At 43.0% G+C, this 21176-nt stretch overlaps 1 protein-coding gene across 2 annotated transcripts in view; it reads left to right on the top strand.

Moving 5' to 3' along the window:
- The window catches only part of kirrel3a (kirre like nephrin family adhesion molecule 3a), a 615794-nt gene that overhangs the window by 307968 nt on the left and 286650 nt on the right, over window positions 1-21176 (top strand). For both annotated transcript variants that reach the window (XM_072593027.1, XM_072593028.1), the window contains exons 2-3: window positions 17023-17172; window positions 19849-19998. In XM_072593027.1, the coding sequence (XP_072449128.1) occupies window positions 17023-17172; window positions 19849-19998 (300 nt within the window). The remainder of the gene's footprint in view (window positions 1-17022; window positions 17173-19848; window positions 19999-21176) is intronic.

Genomic DNA, 21176 nt, shown 5'->3' on the forward strand with positions numbered 1-21176 from the left:
TGTTGTTGTTTTCCTCCTCTTTTTAGTGAATTTTATGCCAGTAAGGATACTGAGGAAAAGAACAGAGAAATGACATCAGCACAGGAAATGACATCACCAACCTGAGGAAACCTAAACACGTAAATAAAAAGCAGGCCATAGCATCAGTGCTTCACCGGAGGCTCACTGATGATGTTACCTAGTATGGTGGCGAAATGTTTGAAAACAAGCTTTTCAGCTCAGCTTGCAAACCTACATCCAGAATGAGTGTATTTTTGGTGGTAAAGACTTGCTGGGCCAAAAAGGTATTCTCAGTATTGTATGTCTCAATAATTAAAATATTAATCCAAGATGGAGGATGGGAAAAATTTCTGGCTGTAAGAGCTGCTCCTATTTTTGAGGTATTTTAGGTGTCGGAGGTGATTTCCTCGAATTCCAGAAGCAGCAATTACTGTTTTATATGCTGTTGCATTGTTTTTTTTTGGAAAAAAAAAGTCAAATCAACAGCAGTTTTAAAAGGGAGAAGAGCAGACAAAGGAAGCACATGGTGAGGACAGTGCAGGAGAGAGAGAGAGAGAGAGAAAGAACCTGCACGGTTACCGCCTTTGCTGTTTGAGTTTGTGTATCGCTGGACATCTGAGTGCATCTGGGAAAATTAACAAACAGTGAAATTCACAACTAATCTTGGAGGAACTGTTGTGAGGTTCACAGTACAGAATCAGATAAGTTAATTGTTGTTTTAAGTCTGTCCAATAGAAAGGCTGCAGTAGTGGGTACAGTGGGTTCTTTCTTGATTATATGTTTTTGGAGATAAGTCTCTTGATTAAACTTAAAATACAAGCCATAGCTATTAATTTAACCTGGGGCAGTGTTTGTAGAGGAATAAGACGGTGTTAATTTCTGGGTTTGTAGATTGTGAAGGAGCAAAAATGGCCTTTGCAGTGATATGTCCTTCTTGTCAGATGTGGGAGTTTAAAGAGAGTTCAAGGGTTAATGCAGATTTTATCTGCCGTAAATGCTGTTGGACGCGAATCTTATCAGATCGAGTGGATCGGTTGGAGAGACAAATAGAAGCGATGAGGAATTTGCAACAGCTACGGTATGTGATGGATGGCAGTTATAGAAAGGGGGGAAAGTCTTAGATACAGTCAGGTAGATGGGTTAACTCCAGGAAGGGTAAGAGAGGTAGGCAGCTAGAGCAGGAGTCTTTTGTGGATATACCCATTTCAAACAGGTATGCTGTTTTGGAAAATGTAGGGGGTGATGGCTTCTCAGGGGAACATAGCACGAACAGCCAAATTTCTGGTATTGAGACTGGCTCTAATGCAATGAGGGGTGCGTCTGCTTCCAAGAGATCAATTGTGTTAGGGGATTCTGTAGTCCGAGATACAGACGTTTCTGTGGCCAGCAGAGAAAAAGCAGAATGGTGTGTTGTTTCCCTGGTGCCAGGATCAAGGATGTCTCAGAGAGGGGGCAGAATGTTCTCACGGGAGAGAGGGGCCAGCAGGAGATCATTGTCCACATTGGAACCAACGGCATAGGAAGTGAAAAGGTTGAGATTCTGAAGAGAGATTACTGAGTTAGGCAGAAATTTTAAAAAGAGGTCCTCAAGGGACCTCTGGATTACTCCCAGTGCTATGAGCTGGTAAGGGCAGGAATAGGAGGATAGAGCAGATGAAAGCATGGCTGAGGAGCTGGTGTATGGGAGAAGGATTCACATTTTTGGATCATTGGAAGCTGTTTTGGGGTAGAAGTGACCTGTAAAAGAAGGACGGATTGCACCTAAATTGGAAGGGAACTAATATACTGGCAGGGAAATTTGCTGGAACTGCTTGGGAGGATTTAAACTAGTAAGGTGGGGGGGTGGGACCCAGGGAGATAGTGAGGAAAGAGATCGATCTGAGACGGGTACAGCTGAGAACAGAAGTGAGTCAAACAGTCAGGGCAGGCAGGGACAAGGTAGGACTAATAAATTAAACTGCATTTATTTCAATGCAAGGGGCCGAACAGGGAAGGCAGATGACCTCAGGGCATGGTTAGGAACATGGGACTGGGATATCACCGCAATTACAGAAACATGGCTCAGGGATGGGCAGGACTGGCAGCTTAATGTTCCAGGATACAAATGCTACACGAAGGATAGAAAGGGAGGAGGGGGAGTGGCAGTTTTGATAAGGGATAGCATTACAGCTGTGCTAAGAGAGGATATTCCCAGAAATACATCCAGGGAAGTTATTTGGGTGAAACTGAGAAATAAGAAAGGAACGATCACCTTATTGGGATTGTATTATAGCCCCCCCCCCCCCCCCCCCCCCCCCCCCATAGTCAGAGGGAAATTGAGAAACAAACTTGTAAGGAGATCTCAGCTATCTGTAAGAACAACAGGGTAGTTATGGTCGGGGATTTTTAACTTTCCAAACATCGACTGGGACTGCCATAGTGTTAAAGGTTTAGCTGAAGATGAATTTCTTAAGTGTGTACAAGACAATTTTCTGATTCAGTAAGTGGATGTACCTACTAGAGAAGGTGCAAAACTTGACCTACTCTTCGGAAATAAGGCAGGGCAGGTGACTGAGGTGTCAGTGGGGGAGCACTTTGGGGCCAGCGACCATAATTCTATTTGTTTTAAAATAGTGATCGAAAAGGATAGACCAGATCTAAAAGTTGAAGTTCTAAATTGGAGAAAGGCCAATTTTGACAGTATTAGGCAAGAACTTTTGAAAGCTGATTGGAGGCAGATGTTCGCAGGTAAAGGGACGGCTGGAAAATGGGAAGTCTTCAGAAATGAGATAACAAGAATCCAGAGAAAGTATATTCCTGTCAAGGTGAAAGGGAAGACTGGTAAGTAGAGGGAATGCTGAATGACTAAAGAAATTGAGGGTTTGGTTAAGAAAAAGAAGGAAGCCTATGTCAGGTATAGACAGGACAGAATGAGTGAATCCTTAGACGAGTATAAAGGAAGTAGGAGTATACTTAAGAGGGAAATCAGGAGGGCAAAATGGGGACATGAGATAGCTTTGGCAAATAGAATTAAGGAGAATCCAAAGGGTTTTTACAAATCTATTAAGGACAAAAGGGTAACTAGGGAGAGAATAGGGCCCCTCTAAGATCAGCAAGGCGGCCTTTGTGTCGAGCCACAGAAAATGGGGGAGATACTAAATGAATATTTTGCATCAATATTTACTGTGGAAAAGGATATGGAAGATATAGACTGTAGGGAAATAGATGGTGGCTTCTTGCAAAATGTCCAGATTACAGAGGAGGAAGTGGTGGATGTCTTGAAACAGTTAAAGGTGGATAAAACCACAGGACCTGATCAGGTGTACCCGAGACCTCTGTGGGAAGCTAGAGATGTGATTGCTGGTCCACTTTCTGAGATATTTGTATCATCGGTAGTCACAGGTGAGGTGCCAGAAGACTGGAGGTTGGTAAACATGGTGCCACTGTTTAAGAAGGGTGGTAAAGACAAGCCAGGGAACTATAGACCGGTGAGCCTGACCTCGGTGGTGGTCAAATTGTTGGAGGGAATCCTGAGGGACAGGATGTACATGAATTTGGAAAGGCAAGGACTGATTAGGGATCGTCCACATGGCTTTGTGCGTGGGAAATCATGTCTCACAAACTTTATTGAGTTTTTTGAAGAAGTAACAAAGAAGATTCGTAAGGGCAGAGCAGTAGATGTGATCTATATGGACTTCAGTAAGGCATTCGACAAGGTTCCCCATGGGACACTGATTAGCAAGGTCAGATCTCATGGAATACAGGGAGAACTAGACATTTGGATACAGAACTGGCTCAAAGGTAGAAGACAGAGGGTGGTGATGGAGGGTTGTTTTTGAGACTGGAGGCCTGTGACCAGTGGAGTGCCACAAGGATTGGTGCTGGGTCCTCTACTTTTTGCTATTTACATAAATGATTTAGATGTGAGCATAAGAGATACAGTTAGTAAATTTGCAGATGACACCAAAATTGAAGGTGTAGTGGACAGCGAAGAGGGTTACCTCAGATTACAACAGGATCTGGACCAGATGGGCCAATGGGCTGAGAAGTGCAAGATGGAGTTAAATTCAGATAAATGCGAGGCGCTGCATTTTGGGAAAGCAAATCTTAGCAGGATTTATACACTTAATGGTAAGGTCCTAGGGAAGGTTGTTGAACAAAGAGACCTTGGAGTGCAGGTTCATAGGCCCTTGAAAGTGGAGTCGCAGGTAGATAGGATCGTGAAGAAGGCGTTTGGTCTGCTTTCCTTTATTGGTCAGAGTATTGAGTACAGGAGTTAGGAGGTCATGTTGCTGCTGTACAGGACATTGGTCAGGCCACTGTTGGAATATTGGAATTGTGCAATTCTGGTCTCCTTCCTATCGGAAAGTTGTTGTGAAACTTGAAAGGGTTCAGAAAAGATTTTACAAGGATGTTGCCAGGATTGGAGGATTTGAGCTATGGGGTGAGGCTGAACAGGCTGGGTCTGTTTTCCTTGGAGTGTCGGAGGCTGAGGGGTGACCTCATAGAGGTTTACAAAATTATGAGGGGCATGGATAGAATAAATAGACAGTCTTTTCCCTGGGGTGGGGGAGTCCAGAACTAGAGGGCATAGGTTTAGGGTGAGAGGGGAAAGATATAAAAGAAACCTAAGGGGCAACTTTTTCACTCAGAGGGTGGTACGTGTATGGAGTGAGCTGCCAGAGGATGTGGTGGAGGCTGGTACAATTGCAACATTTTAAGAGGCATGTGGATGGGTATATGAATAGGAAGGATTTGGAAGGATATGGGCCGGGTGCTGGCAGGTGGGACTAAATTGGGTTGGGATATCTGGTCGGCATGGACAGGTTGGACTGAAGGGTCTGTTTCCATGCTGTCTTTATGACTCTTAAGTCATTTAGATAAGTCACACTTCCAGCTTATATCTAATTCACGCCACCCAGAACCTAACTCACTCTGTCCCAGTGTCTAGCACACTCTAGCCAGTGACCATCTAACTTCCTGAATGTTCATCTCATTGCACTGATGTCCATCATTCTATGTATGCATCCACTTTTGTGTTTCCTCCTGTGCATCTGTACGTGTCTGGGTGTGTCAGTGTGTGACTGTATTTGTGAATGTCTGTTTGCAAAATGGTGGAATCTGTGGTTTTGAGCTTTGAATTTTTGAGCAAGATTGTAACTAAGACTCGAGCAGAAACTTCAACTAATGAATAGGAAACTGAGTTTCCAAGTTTTTCGGAAAGTTACAGCTACAACTGAAAGGGAAGAATTGAGGAAACTAACATTAGTTTAGACAAAAAGACACAGAGACCAGATCTTCGGTCCCAGTGATACAGTATTGGTAGGTTGAAAATGATTGAAGCTGGATCCAAGATCTCAGAATAGGCAAAACAAAATTGTAATAGTAATTTCTCTTACTTGAAGATAGTATTTATGTATTCTGCCTATCAAGACAATTGTGAGCCGAGCTAAGGAGATTCTGCAGAAGTATGCCAGTTTAATGAAGACCACACCCATGAACTCAGTGTTATTTTGGTGCTGCTATTCAATGACTTCTCGCTAAATCCTCAAAGTCAAAGAACTGATATCCAAAGGGAAAAGGTTCAGCGGTCAGAAGGTCTCTGAGGCTGAAAATATTACCATATGTACTGAAAAGACTTGCTAATAAATCTGAGACATTTATCTTTATTGTATCTGCCAATTAAAGTATAATTTATAGGAAGATTGCAGTCAATATCACCTATCAAATCATGTTTCATTTAGTTTGACTGTGTTGATTATTGGAGTGAAAGGTATAGAATCATAGAATCCCACAGTGTGGAAACAGGTCCTTTGGCCTAACAAGTTCACATCAACCCTCCGAAGAGTAACCCATTTCCCTACCCTATTACTCTGCATTTCCCCTGACTAATGCACCTAGTCTACACACCCCTGAACATTATAGGCAACTTAGCATAGCCAACTCACCCTAACCTGTACATCTTTGGGCGTGAGAGGAAACCAGAGCTCCCAGAGGAAACCCACGCAGACACAAGGAGAATGTGCAAACTCCCCACAGAGAGTCGCCCAAGGCAGGAATCAAACCTGGGCCAAACTATTGTTGTGAGGCAGCAGTGCTAACCACTGAGCCAATGCACCGCCAACTTTATGAAAAGTGGGATCTTTTCTACTGAGGTTCTCAGGGGGCCATTCAGTAAATTTGGTTTTTGTGTATTGTTAGCCTTGTCAGGTGTGTGTGTGTGTGTGTGTGTGTGTGTGTGTGGTGTCAACTGGTATCTTACTTATCTTACACACCTCCAATGTACTGACCCAGACAGCTTACAGACACCAGGCACAGATCTATCAGTCCCCTTACTCCTGCACCCTTTGCTGGACTTAACGTCCCACTTTTCCCATCACTGTACCAGGATACTGTTTCCCCCCCCGATCCCACTACCAGCCCCTCTCCACCTGGCTCCAGTCCCAATAGACTTGATCCTCCCCTTCACCCTCTCGAAGCTGACCCCTTTTGACCCCTGGCCAAAACTCATCTCCTTCTCTGGACCCACTCTTCCCTTCCACTGCTGCTACTTCTGCTCTCTGTCTGTTTACCCAGGAACTAGTTCCACCTTCCCTAACTCCAAACTTTACCCTACCCCTCACCTCACACTCATCCTCTCCTGACACCCATTGGACAAGATTTCTCCTATCCGAACCAATATACCCTCAACACTGTATCACCTACCTTGTCCCCTTACACCTTAGCACCCTATCCCTTTTTGCACCCTACTCACCTGGCATCTGACCCTGTACCCATCTGGCACTTTACTCACCCAGCACCCTAACCTCTTGCTTACCCTACATACAGCAGCTATCAGAATGTCTGTCTGGGATTCTGGGCTTTTACATTTCAGAACACAACAGCTGGCTGCTGTGAAAGGGGAGAAAGTTTGCTTTACTTTGACAGTTCTATGTGATGAGAAAGCTGCAAGAATGGAAGTATGGCTCCGCATTTCTGAGGGTGCACGGAGTGGAATCTTCTCTCAGGACGATGGAGCTAATCTCCTTTCATGAAAAGGAGGAAGCGAGGACTGCAGATGCTGGAAATCAGAGTTGAAAACACATCCCCCCCCCAGCCCCAACTCCCCTACATTTATCTCTCAGCCCCCTTCTTCCCCCCCCCTTATTCCTGATGAAGGGTTTATGCCCGAAATGTTGATTCTCTTGCTCCTCGGATGCCTGACCTGCTGTGCTTTTCCAGCGCTACACTTTTCAGCTCCTTTCATGAAAGGAAGGGTGTGGGGCAGCATGTGTGAAATCACCACAGGTAGGAAAATTCAGCCCCATATTCCTTTCTCACCAATACTCAAGATTGGGATCACCGAGAGACTATACATTTAAATATACTTTGACATCCTTTTGAACTTGTGCGTTAGGTTTTACTCAGTTTTTGACAGAGATCTAATTCCCTTGCTTCCTCACAGTTCCTAGCCTCATGAAAAACTTCTGATGTCTTCTTGAGTAGAATATCTCACACCACCTGCAAATTGAACTAATCTCTCACAGTTTTCCATTCCTCAATCAAATATTTTTGCAGAGCCCTTGATAAACTAATCATTGTTAAAAAGACGCTGTACATCTTTCTCCCAATGTTGGTATAATTTCTCGAGTTAAGTATTTTCTGATGTGAATGAGGCTTGAACATTACAAGCAGGATTAGAGCATTTGAAAGCTCAAGTTTGGTCCTCCATTCAATAAGATTATGGCTGATCTGATTATTCCACATTCCCATATATCCTCAATAAGCTTTACCCTCCTTGCTCATTAAAAGGTAATCTATCTCTGTTTTTTAAGTATTCAAAGAATCTGCTCCCATCGCCTTTTGATGAATGAGATCCAAAGATTCACCACAATATTCCTCCCCAAGAGAAAAAAATGATTCTTTATCACTGTCTTAAATAGGAAGTCTCGTATTTCCTTACTTTCATACAATCAGTGATTCAGGTCTGGAATGCATTACCTGGCGGTATAGTGGAGGCATTGAAACCAATTATTCACAATGATAGTTGAAATAGAAATCTTGGCTTGGACTTTCCAACGACAAGACTGTCTTTATTCCATGGTAGATGGGATCCCTGTGAAATCCCTGTTGCAAAGAAATTGCTGGAATATTGAATGCCAAAAGCTTCTATTTAAATGAGAACATTCAGAGGGTTCAGTTAAAATTAAATAAAATTGTTACTTAGAAAAAGCTAGATTGATAAGTGGCGAGAGTGTGGAACTGGGAAAAGCACAGCCGGTCAGGCAGCATCCGAGGAGCAGGAGAGTCAACGTTTTGGGCAAGAAACCTTCATCAGGAATGAGGCTTCTGAGCTGAAGGAGTGTACAGATAAATGGGGGGGGGGTTCTGGGGGAAGGTAGCAGAGAGTGCGATAGGTGGATGGAGGTGGGGGTAATGGTTATAGGTCAGAGAGGAGAGCGGAGAGGTAGGACAGGTCATGAAGGCAGTGCCGGATTGGAAGGTTGGAACTGGGGTAAGGTGGGAAGAGGGGAAATGCGGAAACTGATGAAGTCCACATTGATGCCGTGTGGTTGGAGGGTCCCGACGCAGAAGATGAGGCGTTCCTCCTCCAGGCGTCAGGTGGTTAGGGTTTGGTGATGGCAGAGGCCCAGGACCTACATGTCCTTGGTGGAGTGTGAGGGGGAGTTGGAGTGTTCAGCCGTGGGGGCGGTGGGGTTAGTCGGTGTGAATGTCCCGGAGATGTTCTCCGAAGCACTCTGCAAGTAGGAGTCCTATCTTCCCAACGTAGAGGAGACCACATCAGGATCAACGGATACAGTAAATGACATGTGTGGATGTGCAGGTAAAACTCTGATGGATGTGGAAGGCTCCTTTGTGGCCTTGGACAGAGGACCTCTAAGCCCTCCATTTCTTCCTCTCCCGATATCCCCATAGTACCCCTCCACTGACATCTCATTCATTTGGCTGAGCTGGTCCTCACCCTCAATAATTTTTCCTTTGAAGTCTTTCACTTCCTCCCGATGAAAGGGGTAGCCATGGGCACCTGCATGGGCCCTAGCCATGCCTGTCTGTTTGTCAGGTATGTGGTCCATTTTCCGCAGTTACACCGGCACCGGTACCACTCCCTATCTTTTCCTCCGCTACATTGATGACTATATCAGCACCACCTTTGTGTTCCTACAGTTCATCAACTTTACCAACACATTCCACCCTGACCTTAAGTTCACCTGGACCATCTCAGAAACCTTTCCTGGACCTCTCCATCTCCATCAACGGTGACCGACTCAACACGGATATTTTCTACAAACCCACCAACTCCCACAGCTACATGGATTACAACTCCTCCCGCCCTGTCCCCTGTAAAAATGTTACTCCTTATTCCCAATTCCTCTGCCTTCACCGCATCTGCTCTCAGGAGGACCAGTTCCACCACAGAATACACTAAATGGCCTCTTCTTTAAAAACCCCAATTTCCCCTCTCACGTGGTCAATGATGCCCTCCAGTACAAATCATCTACTTACTGCACCTCTGCCCTCGAACTCCACCCCTCAACCATATCAAGGACAAAAACCCCCCAGTCCTCACCTTCCACCCAACCAACTTCCCTATACATTGCGTCATCCTCCTCCATTTCTGCCACCTACAAATAGACCCCATCACCAGAGATGTATATTCCCTTCCCACCCCTATCCACTTTCCACCAAGACTGTTCCCTCCGCGACTACCTGGTCAGGTCCACGTCCCCTAACAACCCACCTTCCCGCCTGGCATCTTCCCCTGCCACCATAGGAATTGCAGAACCTTTGCCCACACCTCCCCCCTCTCTTCCATCCAAGGCCCCAAAGAAGTCTTCCACATCCATCAATGTTTCACCTGTACATCCACAAATGTCATTTATTGTATCTGTTGCTCCTGATGTGGTGTCTTTTATATCGGGGAGACAGGACTCCTACTTGCAGAGTGCTTCAGAGAACATCTCTGGGACAGCTGCGCCAACCAGCCCCACCACCCCCCGGCCAAAAGCTTAACTCCCTCTTCCACATCGCCAAGGACATGTAGGTCCTGGGCCTCTTCCATCACATCCTAACCACCTGACGCCTGGAGGAAGAACATTTCATCTTCTGCCTTTGGACCCTCCAACCACATGGCATTAATATGGACTTCACCAGTTTTCTCATTTTCCCCTTCCCCCAAATTATCCCAGTTCCAACCTTCCAACTCGACACTACTCTGTCCTACCTGTTCATCTTCCTTCCCACCTATCCGCTTCACCCTCCTCTCCAACCTATCACCATTACCCCCACCTACATCTACCTATTGCACTCTCAGCTACTTCCCCCCCCCCCCCCCCCCCCCCAGACAACCCCCTCCCATTTATCTCTCCACCCCCACGGCTCACAAGCCTCATTGCTGATGAAGGGCTCTTGCCTGAAATGTCGATTCTCCTGGTCCTCGGATGCTGCCTGACCTGCTGTGCTTTTCCAGCACCACATTTTTGTCTCTGATCTCCAGCACCTGCAGTCCTCACTTTCTCCTAGATTGTTAAGTACCTCATCAGAACCCGAGTAACTATTTCACTGACCCCTCACATGCGCCTAATTACACTTCTCCCAGAACACTTACAGCTGTAAGAAGCTGACACAACACCGCGAGGGATCTGATTCCCCCTTCCCCAATTCTACACCTGGCCCCCTTTCCCCATTCAACACCCGAACACCATTTCCCCACCACAAGACCCAACCCCTAACTCCCTTCCTCACCCTGCAGCCCAAAGGACCAGACCCCAATTCATCTGCCAGTGCCGATGCCAGCGTATCACCCAATTCATAAACTCTATATTGAAGCTGCTCGAGTTATCAATACTCACTGCATCTATTTTTGCCCTGGATCACATTGGCATTCAGGAGGACCCACAGTCTGTAATTGCAATACGTCACCTGGCCTACCACCTTTACTGCCTCTTAGTTTAGTAATTGATTCAGTTTGTTAAACTATTCAATATTCAACATATGAATATCCAATGTAATATAATTATAATATTATCATTAGTACAATAATTAACTAGTCAATAAATTAATTTTTCTTTTCACTACCACTATACATCAGCCTTAGAATCTTATAAACATTTTCACTTAATGATTAAAAAAGTACAAATATTATTTCTTATTTACCTTCTGCTAGAATCTCTTACATAATTTTAAGTCAGGTAATTACATTTGTTAAAAAGCGTGTTTTTCTCACTTACTGCACTTTATACACCGGTGTATATTCAACCCATGATTTTCCTGAGCTATTGCTGTTGTTTTCATTTGCAAGGTTAACATTTTGAAGTTATAGCAGTAACAGCACACTCTGCTATTTCTCCCAGGTAAGTTTGACAATCGTCCTGCACTGTACCAGTCTACTCCCACATGAAGAGCTAATCTCTCAGATATTCCTGTGAGAGGCTTGGAATGTTTTACCATTTCCATCCACAGGACACTTAACAAGGATGCAATGTATTCCGAATACAATGCGCCCCCTGCACATGCACATTTCAATAACTCCATGTGATAGAGTGATTCCTGGTGTGTAAAGAATGTGTATTGTAGCCATCAGAACTGAATGGTAACTGTAAGGATTGATGTATTGTCTGGTTACTGGTGACAGTGTGTGAATATGGTGGTTGGATTTGGAGGTTATGCGATGGATTTGGACAGGTACATGAATAGGAAAAGTTTAGAGGGATATGGGCCAAACGAGGCAAAGGAAACTACTTTAGTTTGGGAAACCTGGGTGACATTGGACAAGTTGGACCAATGTTTCTGTGTTGTGTGACTCCATGACTCTGGATTAGTTGGGCCAAAAGAATGCATTCTGTGTCAATATCTGATGTATTTATATGTTATGCAACTATTACACCATCTGGTACTTGACTCTGGAGCAGCAGTTAACTCAAGGACAATCAATATCCTCCTGCCTTTGAAGCATTGGCATCTGTTGAAATGATTAAAATCACAATAATATTACAATAACAAAATAATCATTACAAGATTGAGAGGGATTTGGGTGTTGGTTGAGTGCAATACTTTGAGAAGTGCTAAGTGGTGTAATGACGTGGAAGTGCTAGTGTTGGTCTGGGTGGACAAAATTAACAATCACACAACACCAGGTTGTAGTTGAACAGGTTTATTTGGAAGCTCTAGCTTTCGGAGCGCAACTTCTTAACTGTCTGATGAAGGAGCAGTGCTCTAAAAGCTAGTGCCTCCAAATAAACCTGTTGGACTATAACCTGATTATTAACTAAGTGGTGCAATGTATACCCATAGGGAGAGTTGGGGACAGAAATATTTTTACAGGAAGATTTTTACTTGTGGAGCAATTTTTGTATTCTTGAAAACACTCGCGTGCACCTTGGATGCACACATGTACAGATCTATGCACACACCAAACATTGGAGCAAAATTGCAGATGCAACCGGGGCACCAGATCAACTTCTTTGCAAACTGATATTCCCCCACCCAGGCAAAATTAGACAAGAGTAACGCTTCAGGGAAATGCAGCTCACTGATTCAGAGTACCAACTGTCTGATAGTCTGAGCTCCACTCCATCACTCCACATCTCAGAATCACACAGAGTTGTAGATTCCAGCAACAACGTACAAAAATAGATCTATAGGAGACAACTGAAGAACAAGAGCATGAAAATGGAAATAAAATCACTCACTGAATATCTTGACTTCATAGTTTGGCAAGCCTGTGGTTTTCTCTTTGATTTTCTCCACAGTACTCCTGTCCTGAGAGCATTGCTGGGTGCTGGGAATCTATCCCTCTCATGCCATGTTGAATGATGAGTGTCAATAGGTTACTTGCCGCATCACAGCCAATTCCAACCTTGTCTCAAGCTGACAGTATCCTGTGGAGTTTACTGGGGAGAAATGGGGAATAGGAATCCCTCCACAACTTTCCCTCACTACTCTGTGAACTACTTTATCAGTTGTGTTGTCTGAATGATTGGGATCATCAAACTATTCAGTGTAGGATTTAGACTCGGGAGATTGGTATCTGACCAGTGTGTGAGCCTTGACTGAAAGGTGAGGAGAAAGAGTAGTTCTGAGGAAGGGTCACTCAACCTGAAACGTTAACTCTGATTTCCCTCCACAGATGCTGTCAAACCTGCTGAGCTTCGCCAGCAATTTCAGTTTTTGTTTCTGCTTTATAGCATCTGAAGTTCTGTCTTTTTTTTTTGGGTACAGATGATTGGCCAAAATGCCAAGTGAAAAATGAGGAGACATTTTGTTTTCATGTGGTGAATTGCCATGACCTGGAATAGACATCGTGAAGTGGATCCAGAAGCAGATTTGATCATAAAACCAGTTTAATTTTAAAAATTATGGCTAAAAAGGAATGAGTTGTAGAATGATGGAAATCGCTGAGGGAGAGAAGATTTGGTCTATATCCAATGAATCCTTCTATATACTCTCTGTGTCCATGTCTAGGATGAAGATCAGAACATTTCACAGAACTCAAATAATAACCCAATAAAGGATCTGCCGTAAATTCCCTACATCTACTTTCTAATTCTATCACTCGAGAATTGCTTGTTAAGTTTCTTTCATGAGTCACGAGCTAGGCCGGTACCTATTATTTACACCAAATTGCCCTTGGGACTGTGGTGCTGAGCTGCCTCCTTGAATTAGTGCAATCATTGTGATGTACGGACACCCCCACAGCACTGTCTGGAAGGGAACTCCAGAGGTTTCACCCAGTGATATTGAAAACAGGATGGTGTATGATTTGGAGGGGAGATTGCAACTGGTGGAGCTCAAATACATCCACAGTCCTTGCATTTTCATTAGGGGCAAAGTACTGAGCAAATTATTGGAACTCAAGGCAGCCAAGTTTCTAGGGCCTCAGGGCCTACATCCTAGGGCCTGAAAGGTAGTGACAGTAGAGATAGTGGATATTGATTATGATATTCCAAAACTCCATAGATTCTTAAAGGGTTCAGTGTATTAAAAAATGCTAATGCAGCACCCTTTTTCGAAAAGGAAGGGAGGCAGAAAGTGTGAAACTAGTTCAAGGTCTGTCATTCGGAAATGGTTGTAATCCATTATTAAGAAAGTAGTAATGGGGCATTTGGAAAGTCAAATACGATTATCAGAGTCAGCATGGTTTAATGAAGAATAAATTGAGTTTCACTAATTTGCTAGTGCTCTTTCAAGATGAAGATGAAAAGTACAGAATAGGGATCCTGTAGATGTATCTGGACTTCCAGAAGACATTTGATAAGGTGCCATACAAAAAGTTAATATGCAAGGTAAGGTCACATGAGGCAAGGTGTGATATTTTAGCTTGGGCAGAGCACTGGATAACTAATAGAAAACAAAGTTGGTTTAAATGGGTCTTTTCCCAGTTGACATGATGTACTTAGTGGGATATGACATGGTTTGATCCTTGGAATCCCACCATTTCCAATCTAAAGAAATAACCTTTACAAAATTTATTCATCTGTGGGATGTGGGCATCACTGGCAAGCCTGCATTTATTGCCCATGACTAGTTGCCCTTGAGAAGGTTGTGGTGAGCTGCCTTCTTGAACATTGCAAATAGGTGGAAAGTAAGTTATAATGAAGAAATAAGACATTTACAAATGGATATGTATAAATTAGGTGAATGGGCCAAATTTGGCAGATGAAGTTTAACATAAGTAAGTGTGAGGTGATCAATTCTGGTAGGGAAAAATAAAAAGACAATTTACTATCTGAACAGGGAGAAACTTCAGAATGCTTCAGTGCAGAGGGATCTTGGTTTCCCTTGTACATGAGTCACAGCAATTTAGTGTACAGGTGGAACAAGTCATAAGAAGAGTCAATGGAATTATGGCATTTTTTTCTAAAGGGATGGATTTAAAAGTGGCGAACTGTCATTGCAATTGTACAAGGCATTGGTGAGAATGCATCTGAAGACCTGCGTATAGTCTTGGTCTTGAGAAAGGATGTAATTGCATTGGAGGTAATTCAGAGAAAGTTCACAAGATTTATTCCAGAGATGCAAGTCTTGTCTAGTGAGAAGCGTTTGTGTGGTTTAGGTTCTACTCGCTCAAGTTTTAAAGGATAAACGATCTAACTGAGATGTATAAGATACTAAAGGAGATTGATGGAGTAGAGATTGAGTGGATGTTTCCTCTTGTGGGGCTATCTAGAATGAGGGGTAATAGTTTTAGGCTAAGAGGTATCAAATTTAAATCAGGAAGAAGAACTGCTTCTCTCAAGGGGCCATGAATCTATGGAATTCACTACTCTAGATTGCATTGGATGCAGGGACATTGAATAACTTTTAAGGAGGAGATAGACATATTTTTAATTAGTAATGGATTAAAGAGATATGAGGAATAGGAAGGAAAGTGAGGTCAGGCATGATGGTATTATGTGGAACAGCAGATTAAGGGCCTGAATTCCCTCCTCCTGCTCCTAGTTCTTATGCTCTTATGTTCTAGGTAGTAGAGGTAATGGTTACAAAAGGTATTGCCAAAGAAGCTTTGGTGAGTTAGTGCAATGCAATGTATAGGTGGTACATACTGCTGCCATTAGCATGGATGGTGAAGAGAATAAATACTGAATCCAGTGAATGGTATGTCAACCTAATGGATAATTTGTCCTGGATGGAGTTGAGCTTCTTAAGTGTTGTTGGAGCTGCACTTATCCAGGCAAGTAGAGAGAGCTCCATCACACTCCAGACTTGTGGCTTGTAGATAGTGGACCGGATTTGGGAAGTCAGGAGGTGAGTAACTCACTGCAGAAGTCTCAGACTGTGACTCATTCTTGTAGCTGCTATGATGTCGCTAATTCCAGTTCAATTTATGGTCAATAATATAGTCCAGGCCTCAATGGGACTCACTAATGGTAATTCAATTCAACATCAAGAGAAGGGGGCTGGATTCTCTCATCGGAAATGATCACTGTCTGGCATTTATGTGTATGTGGCTATGTTACCAAGACTGACACTCACAACATAGACAATCCGATGTCAGCCATTATGTAAAAAAAGGCTTAAGAACAGAAAACAGCAAGTCATGGTAAGGGTTGTTTTTAAGATACTGGTCTTCCCAAGGTTCAGTGGAAGGACCATTACTTTTCTGATATATAGAAATTTTTTGGATATTGGAATGGGGGGATAAAATTTAAAAGTTGACCACTGATGCCAAAATTGAAGGTGTGGCATGCTATGGAGATGATATCAGTTGACTGCTGCAGGACAACAGAATGGGCAGGCAAATGGACTTTAGAAAGCGAGAGGTGATGCCTTTTGGGGAAGGCAGTATTGAATTAATGACATGGTTTTAAAGATAGTGCAGGACCGAGGGTGCACATGCATTGATCAATGAATATGGCTGGACATATCAGAAAGTAGCTAACAAGGCAAATGGGATCCTGAACTTCACAAATCGTACTTATAATGAAACTTTATAAATATATAGTCAAACTACACTGAGAGTATTGTGTCCAGTTCTTGTCACCTCACATTTTCGGAAGTATGTAAGGCTTTGAGATGGTGCAGAGGAGATGTAAGAGAATGCTACTAAGAGGAGAGAGTTCAGCTATGAGATTATATTGGAGAAGCTGGGGCATTTTTCTTGAAGTAAAGGAGATTAAACATAGATTTTATGTATAGTAAATCCACACTTAAAGTCACAGCTGTGCACTCAAAATTGTAACTTTAAATGAAAGATTTTTTTAAAGTGGAACAGATTTTTCAAAATAGAATTATATTTTAGAAAACTGCCACAATTTGCAATGTTAAAAATTACACAACACCAGGTTATAGTCCAAGCATTCAAGTATTCAGACCGCTGCTCCTTCATCAGGCAACTGTGGAGTAAGATCATCAGACTTATGATCCTCCTCCATAGTTACCTGATGAAGGAAAAGCGCTCCGAAAGCAAGTATTCCCAAATAAACCTGTTGGACTATAACCTGATGTTGTGTAATTTTTAACTTTGTCCACCCCAGTTCAAACACCAGGACCTCCACATCACAATTTTCAATGTTTAATCACATTTTGATCTGTTCTTCCCACCAGGCCATGCTTCCTCGTTTACCCTACAGCCTGAGGACAGAGTTGTAGTTGCAGGACACCCAGTCACATTGTCCTGTGCAGTCGCAGGGTATCATGGGATTGTCCTGTGGACAAAGGATGGCCTGGGATTGGGAGTCGAGAAGCAACTGCCAGGTAAGGAGCTGACACTGTGGTTTGGCTTTGGGCACTCCAGGGTACAGTGATGTTTTAACTACTGCGAGATGACAGTCAGTTAATCACAGCCAGTAATTACATGCGACCATGGAAACATAAAAAGTCAGAGCAGGATTAGACCATTTGACCCCTCAAGCCTCTTCTGTCATTCAGTACGATCATGGCTGATCATCCAACTCAATACCCTAATCCTGCCTTTCCCCCATCCCTTGATCCATTTAGCCACAAAAATTATATTTACTTCCTTTGTGAAAAGACCTCAATCGCTTTCTGTGGTAGTGAATTCCACTGGCTTGCCACTCTCAGGTTGAAGATACTTCTCCTCATTTCAGTACTGATCCAGAAACAACTCAGCAGAGTTGATGATCTATTGTGAGGTGTTAGCAAGTACTGAATGATAAATGAATAAATGAATGAATTTAGGATCTGGTTCCCGGCTCAGGCCCATTCAACATCTTCACTAACTAAAGCATGGGGAATAATAAGGATATATCATTGAGAAATCTGCTTGGATAGAGACTGGTGGTTTCATTAAAAAAACCCTCAAATGTTCATCCTGACAGGCACCTTCTTCCCCCAACAATAGGAAGGGAAAGAGAGTCACCATTATCCAAGTGGATAATTCTTCACTGTTAGTCAAGAACAAAACATTGATCCACTACCAAAAATATATTTGCAATAAATAAGTGTTTAAGGAGTGTGAGAGGAGACACTGTGTTGTAATGCAGTGCGATTCTTCTATTTTGTTTGTATAACTGCTAACCCTGCATTTTTAGAGACTCCGACAAAGAGTGTTGAGTTCCAGTCCAAATTCAAACCTGGCGGACAATGGAATGTTCCCCGAAAGATAAAGGGGAGATGCATGAACTGGCAGAGAAAAGGTATGGGGAATGGAACAATGCAACTAGTGAAGGAAAATATATGCAGTTCCTCCAGTTGTTAAGGCTGACTGTGAGTTGATCATAAGAGTAGAGTTTACAGGCCAAACTAGAACGACTTCCAGTTGGATTAATACATCAATATGAGATTTGTTAAGGGAATCACTGGGCATGGAGCAGTGAAATTCTAAACAAATCTTCTAATGTGGCAAACCTGTTTAACAGACAAACACTGTTTGATGTGCACAATAATCAATGACTTAGTAATCATTCTTATTAAAACACATTAATGAGTGTTTGGAGAAGTTGAAGTTTCTATCTCCTATTATTACCCTGTAGGACTAAATACTGTCAATAGAATTCTGCAGTGATGAGTCAATGTAACAGAGTTGACCCAAGTGGTGTAAAGCAGCTTTTGTTGGTTTTGTGTCAGCCATGGCTCAGTTAGTTACATCTCTCAATCATAAGATTTCTCAGTTAATTTCCCTCTCCAGGGCTTGAGCTTAAAAAAAATTAAGGGTGACTATACAGTGGCCTACTGAGTCAATGCTACTAATGCCAAAGGTGCTATCTTTTCAGATGAGACAGAAACCAAGACCTGCTCAGTGAACGGTCATAAAATCTTACCTATGACTGAATCCTAGAGTCATAGAGATGTACAGCACTGAAACAGACCCTTCGATCCTACTGTCCATGCCAACCAGATATCCTAACCTAATCTAGCCCCATTGTCAGCACTTAGCCCATATTCCTCTAAACCTTTCCTATTCATATACCCATCCAGATGCCTGTTAAATGTTGTAATTGTCCCAGCTTCCACCCCTTCCTCTGGCAGCTCATTCCATACACGCATCACCCTCTGTGTGAAAAAGTTGGTCCCTTAAGTCCCTTTTATATCTTCCCTTCTCACCCTAAATCTATGCCCTCTAGTTCTGGACTCCCACACCCGAGGGAAATGAGTTTGTCTATTTATCCTATATGCCCCTCATGATTTTATAAACTTATGTAAGGTCACCCGTCAGCCTCTGACACTCCAGGGAAAACAGCCCCAGCCTATTCAGCCTCTCCTTATTGCTCAAATTCTTCAACCCTGGCAACATCTTTGTAAATCTTTTCTGAACCCTTTCAAGTTTCACAACATCTTTCTGATAAAGAGACCAGGATTGCACGCAATATTCCGAGGCTTTGAAGAAAAGCAGGCAAATTTTCCCTGATGTCTTGTCAAATATTTACTCAGTAATCAACATAATTAAAAGTACAGATTACCTCATTGGTATCACATTGCTGTTCACGGGAGTTTAACGCATGCAAAGCCAGCTGCATTTCTGACATTGCAACAATGATGATGTTAAAAAGCCATGATGTGGAGGTGCCAGTGTTGGATTGGGGTGGGCAAAGTCAGAAATCTCATGAAGGACTTCACCTGATGAAGGAGCTCCACTCAGAAAGCTTGTGATTTCAAATAAACCTGTTGGATTATAACCTGGTGTTGTGTGACTTCTGATGAGGTTTAAAAAGCACTTTCATGCTGCCACACTTGCTGAGGTTCTCCAACAATTTGTGTATTTGTTTCAGATCTTCGACATCCACAGTTCTTTGTTTTACTAAAAAGCACTCTTTGGCTATGAAGCCGCTGCCTGTGAAAAGTGCTTTATAAATACATGTCCTTCAATCTGATTTTTTTTTATCAGGTTTTCTGTTAACTGTGAATTAAATAAATTCCAGTCCATCCATGTGCTGAACTGAAAGTAATTTTACTTCTTTTTCTCTCTTGCAGGTTTTCCACGTTATTCCATTGTGGGAGACCATGCAGCTGGTGAATACAGCCTTCGCATCGACAAAGCAGAACTTATTGATGATGCAGTGTACGAATGTCAGGCAACACACGCAGCCCTGCGATCCCAACCTGCTCGGCTGACAGTACTGAGTAAGTTGTGCATGTGTGCACTGTATATGCCTGCAGACTGCAGCATACTGGCAACATGTGGTTGTAAGAGCCTGCTGTTCAGTCAGGATGAGTTCAAAGGCAGTATTGTGAATCTGAATTGAAGCTTAGTTCAAGATCCCTACTGTTACAGGACTTCAAAGTAATTGATTGCTCAGTTGCTTTGAGACCACTCTGAAAAAACCTGATAAGGCACTTTATAAACTTAAGTCTTTTTATATTATCCATATACTTGAGCCAAATTTATAAAATGAAGTTAACACACATTTTACGCATTCACATATCCGCGTCCAGAGACACACACATTTGCACACACATATATACGGCTGTTCCTGTTTTTTCTAATTAAAGCCTGGGGTACCTGACTGAGCTTGAGTACATAGCTACAATAGTAAGTTGGGGCCCATATAAATTGCTGACAAATTGAAACATTTGTGCATATTTCCACAGAACGAATCATGAAGTTGAAAGACATTTTACTGCCCAATTCACACAATGTAGACTCCCAAATTATTTCCATGCTAAGAAGTACATATTTGTGCTTACCTCTGTAAAACCACCACCTTACTTTCTGAATGTCTGTCCGCTGCCCTAGCTCTGAGCCAGGAGCCCTGGGTTCAAGTCTCACCTACTCCAGAGGGGTGGAATAGTATCTCTGGATGGATTGCTTGAAAATATCTCCAGAAGGTCAGTGTAGACTCAGTGGGCTGATTGGTCTCTTTCTGCACTGTAGGGATACTATTGTTTGCAACATCCACCAACAGTCACAGCTGAAACCTTCTATCCCTCTGCTCTAAATGTCCGTGGGAAAAATTCCTGATGAAGGGTTTATGCCCGAAACGTTGATTCTTTTGCTCCAGTGATGCTGCCTGACTGGCTGTGCTTTTCCAGCATCACACTCTCGACTATAAATTTTTGACCCTCTGTCGTGATTGCATGCTCTCTTTTGATTCCATCATGGATTTTATTTTAATTTTGGAATCCCTACCGTGTGGAAACAGGCCCTTAGGTCCAACAAGTCTACACTGACTCTCTGAAGAGCATCCCACCCAGATCCATTCCCTCTGCATCCCTGAACACTATTGGCAAATTAGCATGGCCAATTCACCTAATCTGCACATGTTTGGATTGTGGGACGAAACCAGAGCACCTGGAGGAAA

Source organism: Chiloscyllium punctatum, chromosome 23 (assembly GCF_047496795.1).
Source record: "Chiloscyllium punctatum isolate Juve2018m chromosome 23, sChiPun1.3, whole genome shotgun sequence".
NCBI classification, from domain to species: domain Eukaryota; kingdom Metazoa; phylum Chordata; class Chondrichthyes; order Orectolobiformes; family Hemiscylliidae; genus Chiloscyllium; species Chiloscyllium punctatum.